We start from the raw sequence: 20103 nt of genomic DNA, 5'->3' as shown, positions 1-20103 counted from the left end.
TCAAAAAGCATACACGACTATTATATAAAAATTCCTTAAATAATCAATGAATATGTACTGAATAACTAAAAAGGTGACGTGTTTAAAGCTAGCAGCTTCCCTGTCATTTATTTATTTACTATAATTTTAGCAACTGGTTATTGGTGGCTCGCAGGATCCTTTGTTATCTAGAAATTTATAATAGGTATGCAGACAATATTAAAGAAGAATATTGTGAAAGGGAAATATAACATTTCACTTTTCTATACTTTGGGAAAATTCCTTCTCAGTTTATGTTGTAGCGCTTCAGCACATAGTGCAAGGGAAACTTTCCCAGTGGGGACACAGAGAGCTATAAAAACTCAGAGGATCCAGCCCTCCCCTGCTGTATCCAAAACGAAGGAAAACATTTTATCAGGAGGTCTAACTTAAGGTATTAAAACATCAAGTTTTCTAAATAGACGTTAGGACTTTTATCTACATACTTGTTAGTAGCACTTTAACAAAATCAAACTTTTTGCTCTGTTTGAGTATAGCTGTCCTTTAATTCACAGCAAAGAGAGAATCAGACAATAACACAGTATAAGGATCAAACAGTATAGAAACAGGATTATAAAGATATAATAAAAAATATATTTTTCATAGCACTTACAAAATGTACTTAATAGTTTACAAAGCAATAACTACTATAATATGTGTCCTAAAGGGAAACAAAAATGGCTAAAGCATCAAGTATTAATGCAAGCTTTTAATTCCATCACTGTTGGTTAAATATCTTCAATACTGTCCGCATCACTGACCCTGAACAATTTTGAAGATTAGAATCCAATGTTTGGTACACACAGGAAGGTTTTTTTTTCATTCAACCCAGTGGGCATAAGTGATGTTAGTACAGCGATCTCACCGCTGAGATATTGTGTGCGGGGTACGGGGGAATGCCCCCTGGTTTTCCAGCATCCCCATTTGATAAAAGCTGGTCTGTGGACCAGCTTCTATTGGAGAGGCTGCCGTATACATGGGCCGAATGCCCACATGTGTGTACCAGGCGTAACTTCACTTTTTCATGTTCATCCTGGGTAAAAAGAAACCTCCAAAGTTATGGGGAAGATGGAGGCTTTGTCACCTTCCTCTAATTATGCAATGCTCGGTGCCTTAGCAGCTAATCACTAGGCCTTGGCACTGTGACTTGGGGGCAGGGAGACATTGTTAAAACTTAGCATGGCAAAACTGGCATGTCTTAACACATTACGTTAAAGCATAACAGACTTGATAAAATAGTGAGATTTTTGCAGAAACATGCCTCCCTATTACCATGCCCATAACAGGACACAGAAGCTGTCTTCTCTCTTTTCCCAGCCATAGTAAGACTAATTCCCCGTACACACGGTGGGATTTTCCAACGGAAAATGTTCGATAGGAGCCTCTTGTCGGAAATTCCGACCGTGTGTAGGCTCTATCGGACATTTTCCATCGGAATTTCCGTCGCACAAAATTTGAGATCTGGATCTCAAATTTTCCGACAACAAAATCCGTTCACATAAATTCCAATCCTGTGTACACAGTTCTAACGCACAAAGTTCCACGCAAGTTTGAAATCAAGCAGAAGAGCCGCACTGGCTATTGAACTTCATTGTTCTCGTCTCGTTGTATGTGTTGTACGTCACCGCGTTCCTGACTTTCGCAATTTCCAACCAACTTTGTGTGACCGTGTGTATGCAAGACAAGTTTGAGCCAACATCCGTCGGAAAAAATCCATGGATTTTGTTGTCGAAATGTCCAATCAATGTCCGATCATGTGTACGGGGCATAAGTGGAGAGCCGGGGAAGAGAGAAGGTAAAAAATGACTTACTGCTGGCTGCTAGCGAATTCCAACTCATCACTAGACTGCATGGTGAAAGGTACAATGTAATTGGCTGCAGCCACAGACAGAGCAGAAGGAGAGCCAGATTGGAGATGGGAGCCGTGGGTACAGAGACCATTGGGAATTTTAGTTCCCTAGAAGCCTACTATGATCAAAGTGAGACTGCATGGGACCACAAGTGCCAGAGGCTGGGCAGTGCTGGAAGGGAAAGGAGGGTTAAAAAGCCTATGCTGCGGGGACAGAGGAACATGTGGAGAGTTGGTGGAGAGAGAGAGTGCTCTTGCCTAGTGGTTTGTTATCACCATGAACAGGGGAGCCCAAACATCAGAGGCCCCTTAGGGAGTAAGCGTTTCAAGAGTATTTTGTTAATACAGCAGATTATGTGTGTGTGTAGTCATAAGGACATATCACAGTGGAATAGCAGTTTATATCATTCAGCAAAAATTCCTACATTTGTAGTCAGGCTAGAAAAAAGTATTTACACTAACGCAAGGGGGGAGAGCACAAATAGCGGGATAACTTTGCTCAGGTTGAGAATAATATAAACACTGTCAATGCTTTTGTTACCCAATAAGAGTCAGAGGGTGGGGTCACAACCCCCCCTGTTCTCTTTGCTTTATAGGGAGCTGTCAGATGTCTGTAAAAATGTATGTGCTAGAAAAGTGGAACTACCATTTTATTACTTATTTATCTATTTTTACTGTGGAGCAAAAACGCACAGAGACTTTCACTGACTAGAGTTTCTAAGCTTTATAATAATGGGCTGTCTGTTAATATAAATGGCTGGCAACCCTGGGGGCTCCTCTGTGGAAAGTAGCAGAAAAAAACCCCACATGGATCTTGAGTAACTAACTAGTCAGCAGTTGTGTTCTAGACTAAATGGAAATATAAGCATCTGACTGGTTTTCATGGGCAAGATGTCAACTTTTCACTCATTTTCTTTGCCTCAGCTATCAATTTAATTGTTATTAATTATCTTATTAATCCACAGGACGTATTTCTGGGTAAGTTGAGTAAATACATTGGAGGTGTCTGGGGTTCCACATGGCATATATCCAAAAGAATTCACTCCTCGGAAAATGTCATCACAGATAAGAGGACTTCCCGAATCTCCCTGTGTGGAATAAAGATCAAATATTAAGCAATAATCTTGGAACAAAACATAATAAGGTAAAATTGGTATGTAGAGTGGGTTTGTCATCGAAATATTTCTCACTGAAGGCCATATGTATCAGCAGGTTAAATACAACATTACATTTTTTTTTTTAATTAAAGCTCCATTTTAGTTACTTCACATTGACCAAATTGGGTGAAATAGTGATGGAAATTAAAATGTTTCCGTGAAGACTGATCTGCATATTTGATTAATCAATGATTAAGAAAGCACTGAAGAAACTCAGCATGACAACCACCAAGCCAGCATTTTCAGAAGAAGCGTAGTAATGACTAACTCATATTTTTCTCAGCTAACTGCAAAGTTCTGGGGAAAGAATTAAGATAATCACACCACCAGGTTACCATATTTTGAGGAAGTGAATTAGAATGTTTTTACAAATTTGTAAAATGATTATGGCTGTACATAGGAATGAAAATGATTATTTGAATATATTTAAGAACAAAATGACTTGTGTAGCAGTCATATCTGCTTTTTTAAAGCAAAAATTGTGCTCTTCTTCACTGGTTCATAGACACTTAACAAATTTAAAATGAGCCCCCTGTCACGTGTCTCTGCTGTTATGCTTATACTGTACTTACCACTGTTTAACATCAGTTTTTTCTTTGCTATATAATTTAAACATTTATTTTTTTTTATAAAGACACTAAACAGGAAAGAAGCTGTTTTGGACCCCTACTAGTGGGCTACGTTGTATTCAGTAATATTGCTCACTTTTAACTAAAAAAGAGAGCACAGCCCCAGACTCTGCACTCTCTAACTTTTAGCCACTGAAAAAAAGTGAAGGCATCTGTTATGAATGGACCCCTGAACAAAAGTTACTCAATATTAGATCAATCATTAATTACTATTGTAGCTAGAGGTTTGGATGGTAGTGTGGAATCTCCCCTTGGGCTCGATTAATAAATAACATGGATTTTTCAATTAACTTTATTTATGTATCTATTGATGGACATTGCTGAAAAATCATTATATTGGTCTTTGCTTTGCTGTTTGATAAATGGCCTCAAAACCCATGATTAAAGTGAAGTCCAGGGAGGTAAAATGCCTTTTGTTCACTGTTGCTTTATAAATATTTCCCCCCAATCACAACAACAATTAAAAGAAACCTGTACTGAAAAAAATATGAAGGTTGCCATTGCTTACCTCCATTTGGAAATGCTAGTTGCCTTGCAGTCATGCAAAATGTATTCCGCTACATTTCTTTGATGAAAATAACCCAAATCAGTGTATATTATTTAGTCCGTAGGAAAGTTATACACATTATAAATGCAGTATTTTTTTTACTCGTCGCCTGCCAACTCCGTACTTACCCCATTCAGGTAGCGGCTTCCCCCTGTATCTCTTCCTGAGTCCCGGCGGCTGCTGCCAATCGGGTCTTAGGACTCTCTGCCAATCGGGTCTCAGAATCTGCTTCCTGATTGGCCAGGAGGAGAAGAAGGAAGACATTAGCAAATATTAATTTGCTAATGTCACACAGGAGGGTGGGCTCTGCGCCCCGAGCCCACTCTTTTTGAAGCCAATTAGTGCCTCAGGCTCTGATCATGTGCTTTTAAAAAAAAAAAAACACATAGAAATCCATACGTCGAGCTCTCTGCATGGAGGTTAGGGGCCGGATGCATGGATTAGGGTAGGGGCGCCCCTTACAAGTGGCCGCCACTGGGGCTGAACATATCTAGTATCGATTTGCTCTACATAACCTCATCTTTCATTTTGTACAAAAACTGTGGATAAAATTGTGTTTGTGTGCACTAATATTAATTTTAGTGTGATTTTTTCTGAAAATATAGATTTGATAAACAGTTGTGCAAATATAAATTGTAACTACCATCTTTTTATTCCGCAGGGCCTCTGTATTCAGAAAATATATCTTGTTCTAGGGATCTTAAGTAATTTTAAAGACAAAAATGCACATTGATCCAGAGGAGAAGTGGCTAAAGAAATGTTCTTGCCCTCTTGCACTGGAGGAAAAGTGGTTTGCGAGAATACAAAAAAAAGGAAGTTAATCTTACCTTGCAAGTATCTTGTCTGTCAGAACCCACATTAGTGCAAATCATATCTGCTGTAATTACATATTTCTGTCTCCAGTATTTAATGCATTTTTTTCTATTTAGGATTGCAACATGGGCTTCTTTTAGTGTGTCTGAAAGTTTGCCTGATTCAGTTCTTCCCCATCCAGCTATCCTGCATACTGTGCCTTCTGGAATGTCTTCAAATGTCTCTGGTAATGGAATGATGTTGACAGCATCCCCAAGTTTTGCCTTTTTAGATAACTGGAAGGACATAAATCATAAACACACATTTGTTACACATTTAGAAAAGTTTACTTAGCTCTTATACAGTATATCTGCTGAATGCAAATATACACCCAGCTGCCTTATGTCTCAAAATTTTCTTCATACTACAAATTGCTGCTGATGGCATGTAAAATACGCATAGATAGCAACATTAGCTTTTATATGCAGTGAACATGGTACAAAGAAAAGTTTTACCAAGCCCCTGTGTAATGCACTCTTTTTAGAGGAACGTCCCCACTTATAACCAATGTGTGCCACTCATCACCATCAGGATACACGGATCAGTTGTCTGAGTGGCTATATACACTTTTCACCTCTGCTGCTGATAAGAAAGATACTGCCATTCGGAACCCTTGCCCACCAGCTGTGTGAGAGCACAAATTAAAGAGCTCAGAGCTTACCATTGATTGTATTTTTTTTGGACCAGTTATGTTTCCTTGTCAAAAGAAGTTTATTGAGTATACAATGTTATAAAGATACATAAAGTAAGTTTACAAGGATCTATAAAGTAAGCTCATTGTTTTACAGTAGGGTTTCTATAGGTAAATATAATGAAATTTCAAATATTAAACATTGGGTTTACGTAAACCTAAATTAAAGATATATATCATTTCCTTAGTTACTTTTGTAGGTATTTAAATGATTTATACCTACTATACATATTGTTTACAAGTAGAGTGTATATAGGTCAAATAAATTCTGATAATGAGCTTTAATCGTAAGGTGGAGAAAAGGAAAGAAAAAGAAGAAAAAGGGTTGAAAGGTAGAGGTATGGTCCACAAGGTTGTCCCGCTCGTCAGTTTATTATTCTTTTTAGTTCTCTTTGAAGCCTTAGAATGGGTGTCTCTGTAAGTCATTTAATCTGTTACCATGGCAACAGGACAGAGTCATTGAAGTTTGACAGGAACTGTTGTTTTATCCAAGGATGCCAAAGTTTTTCAAATTTTGGAATTTGATTTTGATCGATGGCTACCATCTTAGCATGGGACATTGTATTATTCATTCTGTGAATTGTTTCTGCTAGTACCAATGTAGGAGATTTCCATGCCTTGGCCACTGTTTGTTTTGCAACCGTTATTAGTTGGATCATAAGTTTGAATTGAGAGAGTGTTAACCATTCCGGTTTTAGATTAAGTAAAGTTAAATATGGATCTGGTTGTATTATTTTTTTAAATATTTTAGATGCAATCACGAAGACTTCCTTCCAGAAGGTTTGGATTACTGGGCACGTCCACCATATGTGTAAATATGTGCCTATTTCTGGGCATCCTCGAAAACAAAGAGCTGAGGTATTAGGTGAATATTTTGCCACTCTAGCGGGTACAAGGTACCAGCGAGTTAGGACTTTATAATTTGTCTCCAGTGCTAAGATGTTGGGTGAAGATGACTTAGATGTGAGCCATATGTTAGACCAGTCCGTGTCTTCTAAAGTTCGTCCCAGGTCCTCCTCCCGGACCAGTTATGTTTCAAGGCAATGTTGAGGCCATTAATCACCTATGCAAGGCAACTCACTTTGCTCTGACACCCAAAAAAAGAAGGAGCTGACCAGTCTTTTAGCGGCTTAACAGCACTGGAAAAAATATTGATTTCCAAGGCTTTTGAACAGGACACTTCTGGAATGTTCTTCCTGTCCATGAATTCATCAGCGCATGCCACTGTGGTTGATAGCCCAATAAAGTGGACCTGAACTCAAAGGGTGAAGGTTTGCTATGTTATATGGAATATTAAGAAATGTTAATTATGTCTAAGCATCACCCTGAAAATGTTACCTTTTGACTGGAACTCTTGGAAATTAGCAGTGCACTTCTGTGCCCAGAAAACCATAGATGTATATGTGCAATGTTATATCTATGGCTCTGCTGCCTATGACTGCTTGTCTCAGGAGATTAGAGCCCTGCAGTGCTGTTTACTATTCTTCTTGCTGGAGGCTCTTACTTGAGGAAAATCATTGCTGCCTCTACAAAGATGACCACCTCCAATCTGAGACACATTGCAGAGGCATGGTAAAAGGGAAAGCTGCAGGTAGGCAAATGCCTGGTGACTGGTCCTTTTTACTCTATCTCCCTTTGCTGGCAAAGCTTCCATAGCTGACTCTTTTTTTAAGGAGTTTGGTTTGGTTTGGTTTGGTTATCGTTTGCATCAATCATGAGTTTGTCAAGCATCTTTGATAAATGTAGGGCTGTAGTGGTATTTAAACTTTGAATTGAAACTTACAAAGCAAAGTATACTCAATCTGATCTCAAAATACCTCTGTGTGCTTAAATCAGGGTGTTTTCAAGCATCTCTGCTAAATAATTGATATCAGATTATATATTTGCTTGTAAGTGAGGAGACAATATTTTAGGAAGACACCATTCTTCCTTCAACCTTAGGCTGTTACTATAAGAAACCATGCATATTTTATGAACTTATGCAATCATACTAGATACAAATTTACATAAGGGGTACAGAATAGGTACTCTATGTGCAATTCCTACCTTCAAAAGTTGAATATCATTTTGTTTTACTGTGCGGTTATATAACCCGTATGGAAAGAGTCTGATAACTTTCATCTTCTGCTTCTCTGATTCATTTTGTGTCCTTGAATGAGCACCAAGAGTTACTGTAGTTTTTTTTGCTATCCTATGGAATATGATAGAAATGAAAAGTTTAAAGCAACATTAAACCTGAAACCCATTTCAATTTTGTACATTTGTATAGTCTACATTGTACATTATACTTCCCACTAGTTCCTAATTCTGGACACCTTAGTGAAGGGAAGAATCTTTGTGGCCTTTGACCACAATCTTTGTTGAATTCCTGCCAAAAAGGGGAGTACTACCACTTTCTGGGACCCAAAGATTTTCTACTGAGGAGAATTTGCTCTGTTTATAGCGCTCCAACGTAGAATTTGGACCTCATCAGCCTTGATGTGTCAGAGGTCAGAGAGTGTGGTATTCCCTAGTGTGTTGCTAACACTGTAACCCAAACATCAGCAGCTCCTTTTCGGTAAGGGCTATATATTGTAAGTAAGAGTGACTCTTAACTGTATTAAATAAAGATGATCTTTCTTGGAATTTAGCCCCGTTGCTTTTTTTTTTTCCTAATGATAAACATTTAACAGTTTTCCTCATTTACTGAAAATATCTGGCTAAAAATAATTTATGAAATCGGGGGTAAAGAATCCTATCTGGGAGGGGTTGGCAGTCAACCATTATGAAAGCCTTGATCCAAACACATCCACCTTTAAGATCTCAGCCCCTAAGCGAACTTAAAGTATAACAAAAGACAATCTTTTTATTTTTTTTTACTTTTGGATAGAGTGAAGAGGTATTAGAACACCTATCAGTTTTTATTGATGTCTGTGCCCCAATTAGGGAGATTCACCCTCTCTATTTGCCCTGCTTACCGTTATGATCAAAAGTGAAAGTAAAAGACAATCACAAATTTTAGGTTGATTTTAAACAGTAATAGAGGAGAAATCTTCAATGGGGACACTAGTTCTAGTGACCCTGTTGACACCCTGGGTTTCACTCACTTTGGAGGTATTTCCTCTCACTTTCTGTTTATGCTATGAGACAAGAAGTGAAGGGGAATCTCACCAATGGGACATAGATGGCAAAAAAAAATGACAGGAGTTATAACCCTCCCCTGTCTCCTTTTACACAGGCATTACGTTTGTCTGTTTTTCGACCTTCCGTTGAAGGAGAAAAAACGGACATCAATGTATCTCTATGGAAAAACGGATGTAAACTGATGTTTATCCATTTACATCCGCTTTCGTCAGCCGTTTTTCTGAAACAGATCAAAGCCCTATTTTTCTTCTGTTAAAAAAAATGGATCGGATGACAAGTGGACATAAAACTGACAAATGGTCATTTTTTGCATTAGAAATTGGCTTTAGGATATGTAAAATCTGATGTAAAACTGATGTACAACAAATTAACTTAACAGAACGCCCGTGTGAAAGGACCATTAGGCCCCTTTCACACATGTGGACTGTCCCTTTCATCAGTTCAGTCATATTTTTTCAAAGAAAAAACAGATGAAGTTTACATTCGTTTTTCATCAGTTTGTCATTCATTTTTCATCCGTTTTTACAGTGCTTTGAAAAAGTATTCACACCCCTTGAAATTTTCCACATTTTGTCATGTTACAACCAAAAACATAAATGTATTTTATTGGGATTTTATGTGATAGACCAACACAAAGTGGCACATAATTGTGAAGTGGAAGGAAAATGATAAATGGTTTTCAAAAGTTTTTACAAATATCTGAAAAGTGTAGCGTGCATTTGTATTCAGCTCCCCTTTATAATACTTTATAGAACCACCTTTCACTGCAATTACAGCTGCAAGTCTTTTTTGGGGCTGTCTCTACCAGCTTTCTGGACTTTGACTGGGCCTTTTAACACATGAATATGCTTTGATCTAAACCATTCCATTGTAGCTCTGACTTTATGTTTACGGTCGTTGTTCTGCTGGAAGGTGAACCTCCGCCCCAGTCTAACTGGTTTTCTTATAAGATTGCCCTGTTAATCTTCCCATCAATTCTGAAAAGCTTCCCCCTGCTGAAGAGCATCCCCACAACATGATGCTGCCACCACCATGCTTCACGGTGGGGATGGTGTGTTCAGGGTGATGTGCAGTGTTAGTTTTCTGCCACACATAGTATTTTGCTTTTAGGCCAAAAAGTTAAATTTTGGTCCCATCTGACCAGAGCACCTTCTTCCACATGTTTACTGGGTCCCCCACATGGCTTCTCACAAACTGCAAATGGGATTTCCTATGGCTTTCTTTCAACAATGGCTTTCTTCTTGCCACTCTTCCATAAAGGCCAGATTTGTGGAGTGCACGACTAATAGTTGTCCTGTGGACAGATTCTCCCACCTGAGCTGTGGATCTCTGCAGCTCCTTCAGAGTTACCATGGGCCTCTTGGCTACCTCTCTGGTTAATGCTTTTCTTTCTCTGTCAGTTTAGGTGGTGAGTCATGTCTTGGTAGGTTTGCAGTTGTGCCATACTCTTTCCATTTTAAGATCATGGGTTGAACAATGCTCTGTGAGAGGTTCAAAGCTTGGGATATTTTTTGATAACCTATCCCTGCTTTAAACTTCTCCACAACTTTATTCCTGACCTGTCTGGTGTGTTCCTTGGCCTTCATGATGTTGTTTGTTCACTAAGGTTCTCTAACAAACCTCTGAGGGCTTCACAGAACAGCTGTATTCATACTGAGATTAAATTATACACAGGTAGAGTCTATTTACTAACTAGGTGACTTTTGAAGGCAATTGGTTCCACTATATTTTAGTTAGGGGTATCAGAGTAAAGGGTTCTGAATACAAATGCACGCCACACTTTTCAGATATTTATTTGTAAAAAAAAAATTGAAAACCATTTATCATTTTCCTTCTACTTCACAATTATATGCCACTCTGTGTTGGTCTATCACATAAAATCCCACTAAAATACATTTACATTTTTGGTTGTAACATGACAAAATGTGGAAAATTTCAAGGAGTATGAATACTTTTCCAAGGCACTCTACATCTGACTGCTACAGTCCTTAACCACTTGAGTCCTGGAGCCATTTTTTCATGCAAAATGGTGCATTTGTCCATTTACATCCATTTTTCGTCTGATCCGTTTTTTTAACGGAAGAAAAATAGGACTTTGATCCATTCCAAAAAGTGGATGTTGATGAAAGTGGATGTAAACAGATGTAAATGGATGATCATCAGCTTACATTCTTTTTTCCTATAGAGATGCTTTGATGTCCGTGTTTCATCTGTAAACGGAAGGATGAAAAACAGACAAATGTAATGTCCGTGTAAAAGGGTTCTGCTTTTTTGATCTAGGAATGGAACCATTTCACGCAAAAGATAAAAGAAACATGGATATCAGTAAAGAAATGATGATGCCATACACCTTACATTAGCAGGAAAGTTGAGATGAGCTACTGGAGAATCAACATCCTACTAAAACAGTGGTTCTCAACTCCTGTCCTCAGGACCCACTAACAGGCCAGATTTCAAGTATCACCTTGGGGAGATGCAAACTAGAATACCACAATCACTGAGCAGCAAATGACATCACCTGTGATGTATTTCAGTTATCTTGCAAACCTGGCCTGTTAGTGGGTCCTGAGGGCAGGAGTTGAGAACCACTGCACTAAAACAACACCAAAAGAGGGGCTGAAGACATTATTATAATTATTATTATTATTTAGGAATTATATAGCGCCGACAGTTTACACAGCGCTTTACAACATTAGGGCAGACAGTACAATTACAATACAATTCAATACAGGGGGGAATCAGAGGGCCCTGCACATTAGAGCTTACAATCTAGGAGGGAGGGTCAAGTTATACAAAAGGGTAATAGCTGTGCTGTGGGGGATGAGCTAATGGAGAAAATAGTGCAGTTGTTAGATGGAGGCAGGATAGGCTTCTCTGAAGAGGAAAGTTTTCAGGGATCGCCTAAAAGTGGATAAATTTGGAGACAGTCTGACAAATTGGGGTAGCGAATTCCAGAATGGTGGGCGAGGCTCAGGAGAAATCCTGGAGGCAGATATAGGAGGAGGTGATGAGGGAGCTAGAGAGCAGGAGGTCTTGAGAGGAACGACGAGGGCGATTAGGTTGGTATTTTGAGGCTAGGCTAGTGATGTAGCTGGGGGCAGAGTTGTGGATGGCTTTGTAACCTAATGTTAGTATTTTGAATTTAATTCATTGGGCAAGTGGCAGCCAATGGAGGGATTGGCAGAGAGGGGTAGCAAACACTGTGCGGTTTGTAAGGTGGATGAGTCTGGCAGCAGTATTCATGATGGACTGAAAGGGGGGATAGTCTATTTAAAGGTAAGCCAATGAGGAGGGAGTTGCAGTAGTCAAGGAGAGAGATAACCAAGGAGTGAATCAGGAGCTTTGTGGTTTCCTTGGTTAGAAAGGGACGTAGTTTGGAGATGTTGCGGAGGTTGAGGCGGCAAGCTTTGGAAAGTGATTGGATGTGGGGTCGAAAGGAGAGTCCAGAGTCCAGGCTAACACCTAGCACGCTGACATGAGGGGATGGGTGGATGGTTGTGCCATTGCTCTTGACAGATAAGTCAGGGGAAGAGGCACGTGGGGGAGGAAATATTATAAGCTCGATTTTGGACAAGTTGAGTTTGAGGAAGTGGTGTGACATCCATACAGATATGTCTGTTAGTAAGTTAGTGATGTGCGAGGAGACTGATGGAGTGAGTTGAGGGGTAGAGAGATAGATTTGTGTGTCGTCAGCATAGAAATGATATTGAAAGCCGTGAGAGGCTATCAGCTGACCCAGGGAAGAGGTGTAGATTGAAAATAAAAGTGGTCCAAGAACAGAACCTTGGGGGAGTAGTCGAGGAAGTAAAATTTTAAGTGACACTGAAGGTGCTGTGGGATAGGTAGGATGAGAGCCACTGAAGAGCACAGTCATGGAGACCAAGGGAGTAAAGTTTTTTGAGGAGGAGGGGGTGGTCAACCGTATCAAAGCTGAAAGGTCCAGAAGTAGGAGTACAGAATAGTGTCCGTTGGTTTTTGCAGTTAGTAGGTAATTTATGAGTTTTAAAAGAGCAGTTTATGTGGAGTGTTGAGGACGAAATCCAAATTGAAGGGGATCAAGAAGGTTGTTTTTAATAAGGTGGTCACTCAGTTGGTTGTAAACCAGGCGTTCAAGGAGTTTAGAGGAAAAGGGGAGCAAGGAGATAGGGCGTAGGTTGTTAAGGTTGGTAGGGTCCAAAGATGGCTTTTTAAGTATGGGGGTGACCAGTGCATGTTTTAGAGCATTGGGGAAAATGCCAGAGGTGAGGGAGAGATTGAAGATGTGGGTTAGAGAGTGTAGGATAGAGTCAGAGGGCGACCGTAGTGTTTGAGAGGGAATAGGGTCCAGGGAGCAGGTGGTTAGGTGGGCGTTAGAAAGGAGTTTAGCAACTTCATCTGTAGTAGCAGATTTGCATAAGGGGAGTGTCAATGTTACCTGTTGATATGGGGTCTTAACTGGGGGAGATACCTGTAGAGTGGAGATTTCATCACGGATTGTATTAATCTTGTTTTTGAAGTGATTAGCAATCTCCTGGGCAGCGAGTGAGTCAGTGGGTGGAGGCTGTGGAGGACAAAGTAGAGAGTTGAAGGTAGAGAAAAGTTTACGGGGACTGGATGAGAAGATGTTAATAAGAGTTGTAAAATAGGTCTGTTTGGCAGTGTGGAGGAAAGAATAGTATTTTTGGAGGGCAGATTTGTATTGGTTGAAGTCTTTGAGAGACTTGTGCCACGACACTCAAGATAATTTTAGAATTTTAGTGTCATCTGTTTGCCAGGGTTGTAGGGGTCGAGGCCTGATTCTGCGTGTAGTGAGCTTGTCCAGGGTGAAGGACAGGGATTTATTGTAGATGGAAGTTTATTGTAGATGGAAGTGGCTTGGTTGGGGCAGGACAGGGGAGAGATTTTGTCAAAGAGGTGGTCAGTAGCAGAATAGAGGAGAGAAGAGTTGAAGTTGCGAAAGTTTCTACGGGTGATGGTTAGGCTGGAGGGAAAGGTGGTGGAAGACAGGGAGAGAGAGAAACTAATAAGGTGATGGTCGGAGAGAGGAAAAGGATTGTTTGAGAAGTTGCATGGAGCTCATAGGTAGGAGAATACAAGGTCAAGGGTGTTGCCATCAGAGCGAGTAGAAGCCTGTACCCATTGCTTTAGGTCAAATGAAGAGGTTAGACTAAGAAGTTTAGAAGTAGCAGGAGTGTTTGTATTAGCAGGGATGTTGAAATCACTGAGAAGGATTGTGGGAATTTCAGAAGAGAAAAGGAGGGTAGCCAGGCAAAAAAGGAAGGAAAGTCGATAATGGTCCAGGTGGGCCGGTAGATCATAGCAGTTCTTAGGGAAGTTGGAGAGAATAGACGTATACAGTGAGCTTCAAATGATGAGAGGGAAAGAGAGGGAGGGGAGTGAATAACCTGGAAGGTGCATTGGGGGGATAGGAGGAATCCCACTCCACCTCCCTTGCGTCCATTAGGCCTAGGGGAGTGAGTCCAGTGAAGGCCACCCTGGGAGAGGGAAGCAGGAGAAGGGGTGTCAGATTCGTGGAGCCAGGTGAGAGTAAGTAGATTAAAGGAATTAGTGACAAGGAGGTCATGAACAGCGGTGAGTTTGTTGCAGACAGAGCGAGTGTTTCAGAGGGCGCAGGAGAGAGGGAGGCTGGCGTTGGGAAGAAGTGGAATGGAGACAAAATTGCGTAGATTACGACTACTGCCAGAGGGTTTAGGGTGATGGTGATGGGTGTGTTGCGTACAGTTAAATAAGGGAGGCCCAGGGTTTGGGGAAATATCTCCAGCGGTTAGGAGAATCAGAAAAGTAAGGGAGGTAATATGAGAATACGATTTGTATGAGGGGGACATGCTTCAGTATCCTGGGGGGTTTGTTAGCAAGTGGGCTTAGAATTAGAAAGAGGTGATGAGTGCAGTAATAGGGAGAGGGGAGAAGTGAGGGTGATATGTACAGATTGTGGGGTGGAGAAGAGGGGTGAAGAAAAGAGAGTTTGAGTAGAGAGGCTGCATTTGTGAAAAGGAGAGGTAAAGAGTGCATGTTTCAGAGAGGAAGTTGAGATCATTTGGAAATGAGGTCAACTGCTGTTTGCTGTGGTTTGCTTTGTGCAAATTGCTGAAGTGCAAGAGCGGAAGTGCCACTTATTTAAAGAACCCCACTTCTTTGGAAGAACCCCCTGTATGTGCAGCCCCCTGTATGTGTTCCCCCCGTAAAGAAGGTCTTGTTTTTATACTGTGTTGGGTGTGGGTTGAATCTGGCAATTAATCAATCAGGAGGTAATATTAGGCACACAGCTAGCAGAGCAAAACTTTTCTACATGATATTATAAGACATGATATTAGGTAACAGAAACTGTGTTCCATTTCTTAGGATTCCAAAACTGGAACCTGGAAGTTAAGTATTAGTAAAATAAGCAATAATAAAATTACTCTAAAAAGTAGCAATCACCTACTTGTCACCTGTTGGGGGCATGCAGCTTGCACATAAGCATCATTGCTTTAAGATAGGTATCCCCATTTTTTGGGGACCCCAACTTAAAGGAAATGTGTACCGGTATCAGCATGACAGGGCTGCAGGCTGGCTGCCAACTTACAACAGTGATATTTGTCCCCATAACTGTCGTACTGTTTTGATTATGTATGAAGAAGTCATGTTATAAAGAATGATTATATTGACCCTCCTAGTGCATAAACTGTGTAAAACCACAATTTTACTGTAAAAGTGACATTTGAGAGCTGTCTATGTTTGCCTTGTTCAGATTCTCCTTTTTAATGTAGATATTAGCAGGCCAGATGAATGTCTTTTCGTCCGAAATGAAGCTACGCTACAGCCAATAGCGAAACGCGTTGACGTCATCAATGCCGACACGTCACGGACGCTACACTCTGAATACGGGAGATAACGAGGAGGCAGACGGAGATGTATGCTAACACTAGCTAGCTCGTGGATCCAATCCCTTCAGGTGAATCTTTGAAGTTGGGTGACTCTGCTTATCGGGTGGCATTTGCAGCAACGATCTGATCGAGAGGACGAGCTTGCGGTGCACTATTTCAAGTCCCGCTGTCCCTCCAGCTACTTATACTGGATTAGAAGCTGCACACAATATCACATCCTCTGCCAATGAAGATGGGAGTCTTACGATCAATCTAGATCAGGACCTGGAGGACAATCGGTGCAAGGACTGGTAAAGTTCCATAAAAAAATTTTACTTATTCAAGTATACACTTCATATTTAGTTAATCACAGTTATTATCAGTGACTTTAATTGGAACTATTCATGTGGATAATTATCCACCAACAACATCCTGCTTATTAATATCCTCAATTCTTCTGACACCTTTTTATAAGGCAGGTTACCATCATATGTGTCCTTACCAGAACCTGCAGCCCAGAACAGGTACATACAAATCAGCACGGATAGCACCACCCCACCCTCCCCCCCATCATCCCTTCCCCGCATACCTCCCTAGGATCTTTCTCGTTCACTTACCGGTACCCTTTTGGCCTCTATTTGATAATTGATATTGCGGTAATCAAACCAAATAATATCACCAAACATTTATACCATTTCCTTCGTACCAGCTAATACGTAGCAAGATCCTAAAAGCGTCCGGACGTTGTTCCACGTTGTATGTTTTTTGTTTTTGTTTTTGTTGTTTTTGTTTTGGTCTAATGTAATTATTAACAATTGCTCGCCCTGTCTGACATATTATTCGATGACATACGTAGTAACAGGGTCCCAGCGGAACCCAGTATAACTAACCTATTTTTTACTTCAATGAACCTGTTGCCTAACATGTTTAATGCTGTTTTAAAGTATTTAATAAAGTTATTCATTTAATTTTTGGCAATTCAGTTGGTAATTTTTGATAATTAACACTCAATTAGTGCTGCTAGAGTAACCCCTTACCCGGACACTAGCACTGGGTGTTCCCCCTTTTTTTCTCCCAGATGAATGTGGTCAGATGGGCAAATTGTTATTACAAACTCACTGGTGATTTGCCAACAAATCCTTTATAAACAGACCACTAAGTCTATAAATAACCAAATAAGGAACATTCATTCACTAAAGCTTAAAAATCAGGTCCCTAAGATTGACAGCTCAATGGCCAACTAAAGGAGTGCGTGCAGCAGGTCAAAAAATGATACTGCTAACTGTGAGGTAGTGGTGAATACAGAAATTGAGTTGCTATCAACACAAACCACTTGGACTTCCCTTTTTGGTCTACAAGGTGTGACAATTTAATTCCCAGAATAGACTGTAAAAAAAAAAAAAAACTGTACACTAGCGGCTATTGTCATCTTCAAAGTAGTCCCCTTGTGAAGCGACGCACTTTTCTAGACCACTGTGCCACTACTGGAAATATTTCTGGAATTTGTTTTCGAGCGCTGAGCAGTATTTTTATTGTGGTGCACTGGATGGCTGGAATGTCATCAAATTTGTGTTCTTTTAAGGCATTTTTAAATTTTGGAAACAGTCAAAAGTTACAGAGTGTCAAGGCATGGGAATAAGGTGGTTGGGCAAGTTTTGGAATGAATTTCTGGGCCACTAACTCGCGAACACTTACTGCATCATGTGCAAGAGGATTGTCGAGGTGGAGAATCCACTTGTCCGGTCTTTTCCTCCAAACAGATTCCCGTAACCTTTTCATTTTCCACATTTACACCCGTCCATTGAGTCTTTGGCTGCCCAATTCTTGTGTCATAGTGGACATCTTCCTCTCCCATCCTTAAAGTGATATTAAAGTCTTGTTTTTTTTTTGTTTCAAAATAACAAACATGTCATAATTACCTGCTCTGTGCTGTGGTTTCGCACAGAGCAGCCCAGATGCTCCTCTTCTCGGGTCCCTCGCTGGCGCTACTGGCCCTCCTTCCTGCTGAGTGCCCCCACAGCAATCAGCTTGCTGTGGAGGCACCCAAACCGAGCTGTTGCTCTGTGTGTCCATTCAGAGTGCTCCACCCCTTCTCTCTCCTCATTGGCTCATTGACTTTGACAGCAGCAGGAGCCAATGGCGCCAGCCAGTTAGGAGGGAGAGTCCCGGGCAGCCAAAGTTCTCGTGCAACTGGATCGAGATGGGGCTTAGGTAAGTACTAGGGGGGGGTAGCGGGAGCTGGTGCACACAGAAAATTTTTTATCTTAAAAAAAACCTTCTGCCTTCAGAACCATTTTAAACTGCCTATGTCATTCAAAAACATTTGATTTCTTCATGGAATGTTCACCATAAGCCAGTTGCAACAGAGCTAAAGTTTCACTCATGCTTTTTTGCAAAATTTTATGTTAATCTTCTGCTCCAGATTCCTGTCACTTATTTTCCACCAACAGCGCAACGCACACACGTGGCACTGGTACGTGGCTTGCACTGACTGCTAATCGCAGGTGCAATGCTTTACAGGCTCCTAATACTGTAAGAGGAAATAATAAATGAACATTTTTTACCTGCAAAAAAGATGTGCATTTATTTTTAGTTTTTAAAAATGTGAACATATCCTTTAAATTGTCACACCTAATATAATAGTGAATACTTTATTTTTGCTTTTACTATTTTTTAACTGGTTTTAACAAATCAGCCTCTTTCTGGCAAAACTGAACTTTACTGCTATTTAGTTAGGAGCTTTTGGTTTCTTCCACCAAAACATTAGACATGTACACGCCACAAATTTACTCAAATCCAAATTATCAAACAAATTTGAAAATGTAATTCATTTCCAAATGGGCCTGAACTACTATTGAATCATGTGACGTCATCTGAATGAAACGAATGTAAGAAATGCATTCATTAATTTCGTTATAACTTTTTTCGGATTCATTTACATTCGTTATTATGTTCATTAGGAGATTTGAAGACATCGGAATCTCCGAAAATCTAGTCTACATATGTTACAAAATGAAACACACATGTCTATACAGAACACTGACTGTCTATATTATAACACAGTGTATCTAGAACTTAACATGAAACAGTTGCATTTCACTGATAAGAGCAACATAGGGTGCTATAGTATTGTAATTCCATTTTTTATAGCGTATAAAATGAACTATAGATTAGTCATACAACTACTAGCTGGGTTTAGATCTCATGTTAATAATGGCTAGGGAACATCCTCCAATATTTTCTGGTTTGTTGGTTCATCTTCTGGACCTAGGCTTCTAGTTTTTAATTTTGTTCTTAAACTTGTTTTTTTACTAAAAAGGAAAACTGCCCACACTAATAGGGCGTACACGCGGTCGGACTTTGTTCGGACATTCCGACAACAAAATCCTAGGATTTTTTCCGACGGATGTTGGCTCAAACTTGTCTTGCATACACACGGTCACACAAAGTTGTCAGAAAATCCGATTGTTCTAAACGCGGTGACGTAAAATGCGGTGACGTAAAACACGTACGTCAGGACTATAAACGGGACAGTGGCCAATAGCTTTCATCTCTTTATTTATTCTGAGCATGCGTGGTACTTTGTCCGTCGGATTTGTGTACACACGATCGGAATTTTCGACAACGGATTTTGTTGTCGGAAAATTTTATCTCCTGTTCTCCAACTTTGTGTGTCGGAAAATCCGATGGAAAATGTCCGATGGAGCCCACACACGGTCGGAATTTCTGACAACACGCTCCGATCGGACATTTTCCATCGGAAAATCCGACCGTGTGTATGGGGCATTAGAGATACTATCCCAGCACACCAGGCATTGTAGGTGCATTTTATTAAAAAAAATATAGCACGTGTTAATGAAACTCAGTGCTTTAGCTATGTAAAAGTCATTGACTTTGGGTTTACATCTACTTTAATGTTCGTTAAAGTGGGTCTTGCACTAACATTCAGGATTAACTTAATATATCAGGGTCTTCCATCCTATAATAAATAATGCTGAATAAACAAAAAAAGCGCCAAGAAAAATGAGTAATTATACTTACCTCACCCCCAAGCGTTCTGTTAAGATCCTGGGGGGTGCTGCGTATTCCAAATTTCACAGGGAGATACTCCAGCACAATTCAAAAGCATCTTCTTGTGAGATGGGGAATACTCAGCATTCCCTGGGATCTTGCAGGAAAGATTGTGCAGATACTGTACCTTTGCTTGGGCAACGTGGGCAGAAGCCAGTGAGTAAATTTACATTATTCCCCAGAGTTTTTTTTTTTTTTTTTTTACCATAGGGGAGAGACCACTGATGTATTAAGCAGATCTGGTTCTTTATGGGCAAGGTCCACTTTAATAGCAAAATGTTTATGAAGCATTACATTAAGCAATGATAAAATTAAATAATA

At 40.2% G+C, this 20103-nt stretch overlaps 1 protein-coding gene across 1 annotated transcript in view; it reads right to left on the bottom strand.

The window, feature by feature from the left end:
* Positions 1–507: 507 nt before the first annotated feature.
* The window catches only part of LOC141145574 (granzyme A-like), a 187329-nt gene continuing 167733 nt past the window's right edge, over positions 508–20103 (bottom strand). The window contains 3 exon segments of the mRNA XM_073632416.1: positions 508–2955; positions 5028–5288; positions 7790–7934. Of these exon segments, the coding sequence (XP_073488517.1) occupies positions 2800–2955; positions 5028–5288; positions 7790–7934 (562 nt within the window). The 3' untranslated portion in view covers positions 508–2799.

The sequence above is a fragment of the Aquarana catesbeiana genome, linkage group LG01 (genome assembly GCF_042186555.1).
Source record: "Aquarana catesbeiana isolate 2022-GZ linkage group LG01, ASM4218655v1, whole genome shotgun sequence".
In the NCBI taxonomy this organism is placed as follows: Eukaryota; Metazoa; Chordata; class Amphibia; order Anura; family Ranidae; genus Aquarana; species Aquarana catesbeiana.
Note: the sequence above shows the minus strand (reverse complement) of the source record. Positions and strands in the feature narration are given on the sequence as shown.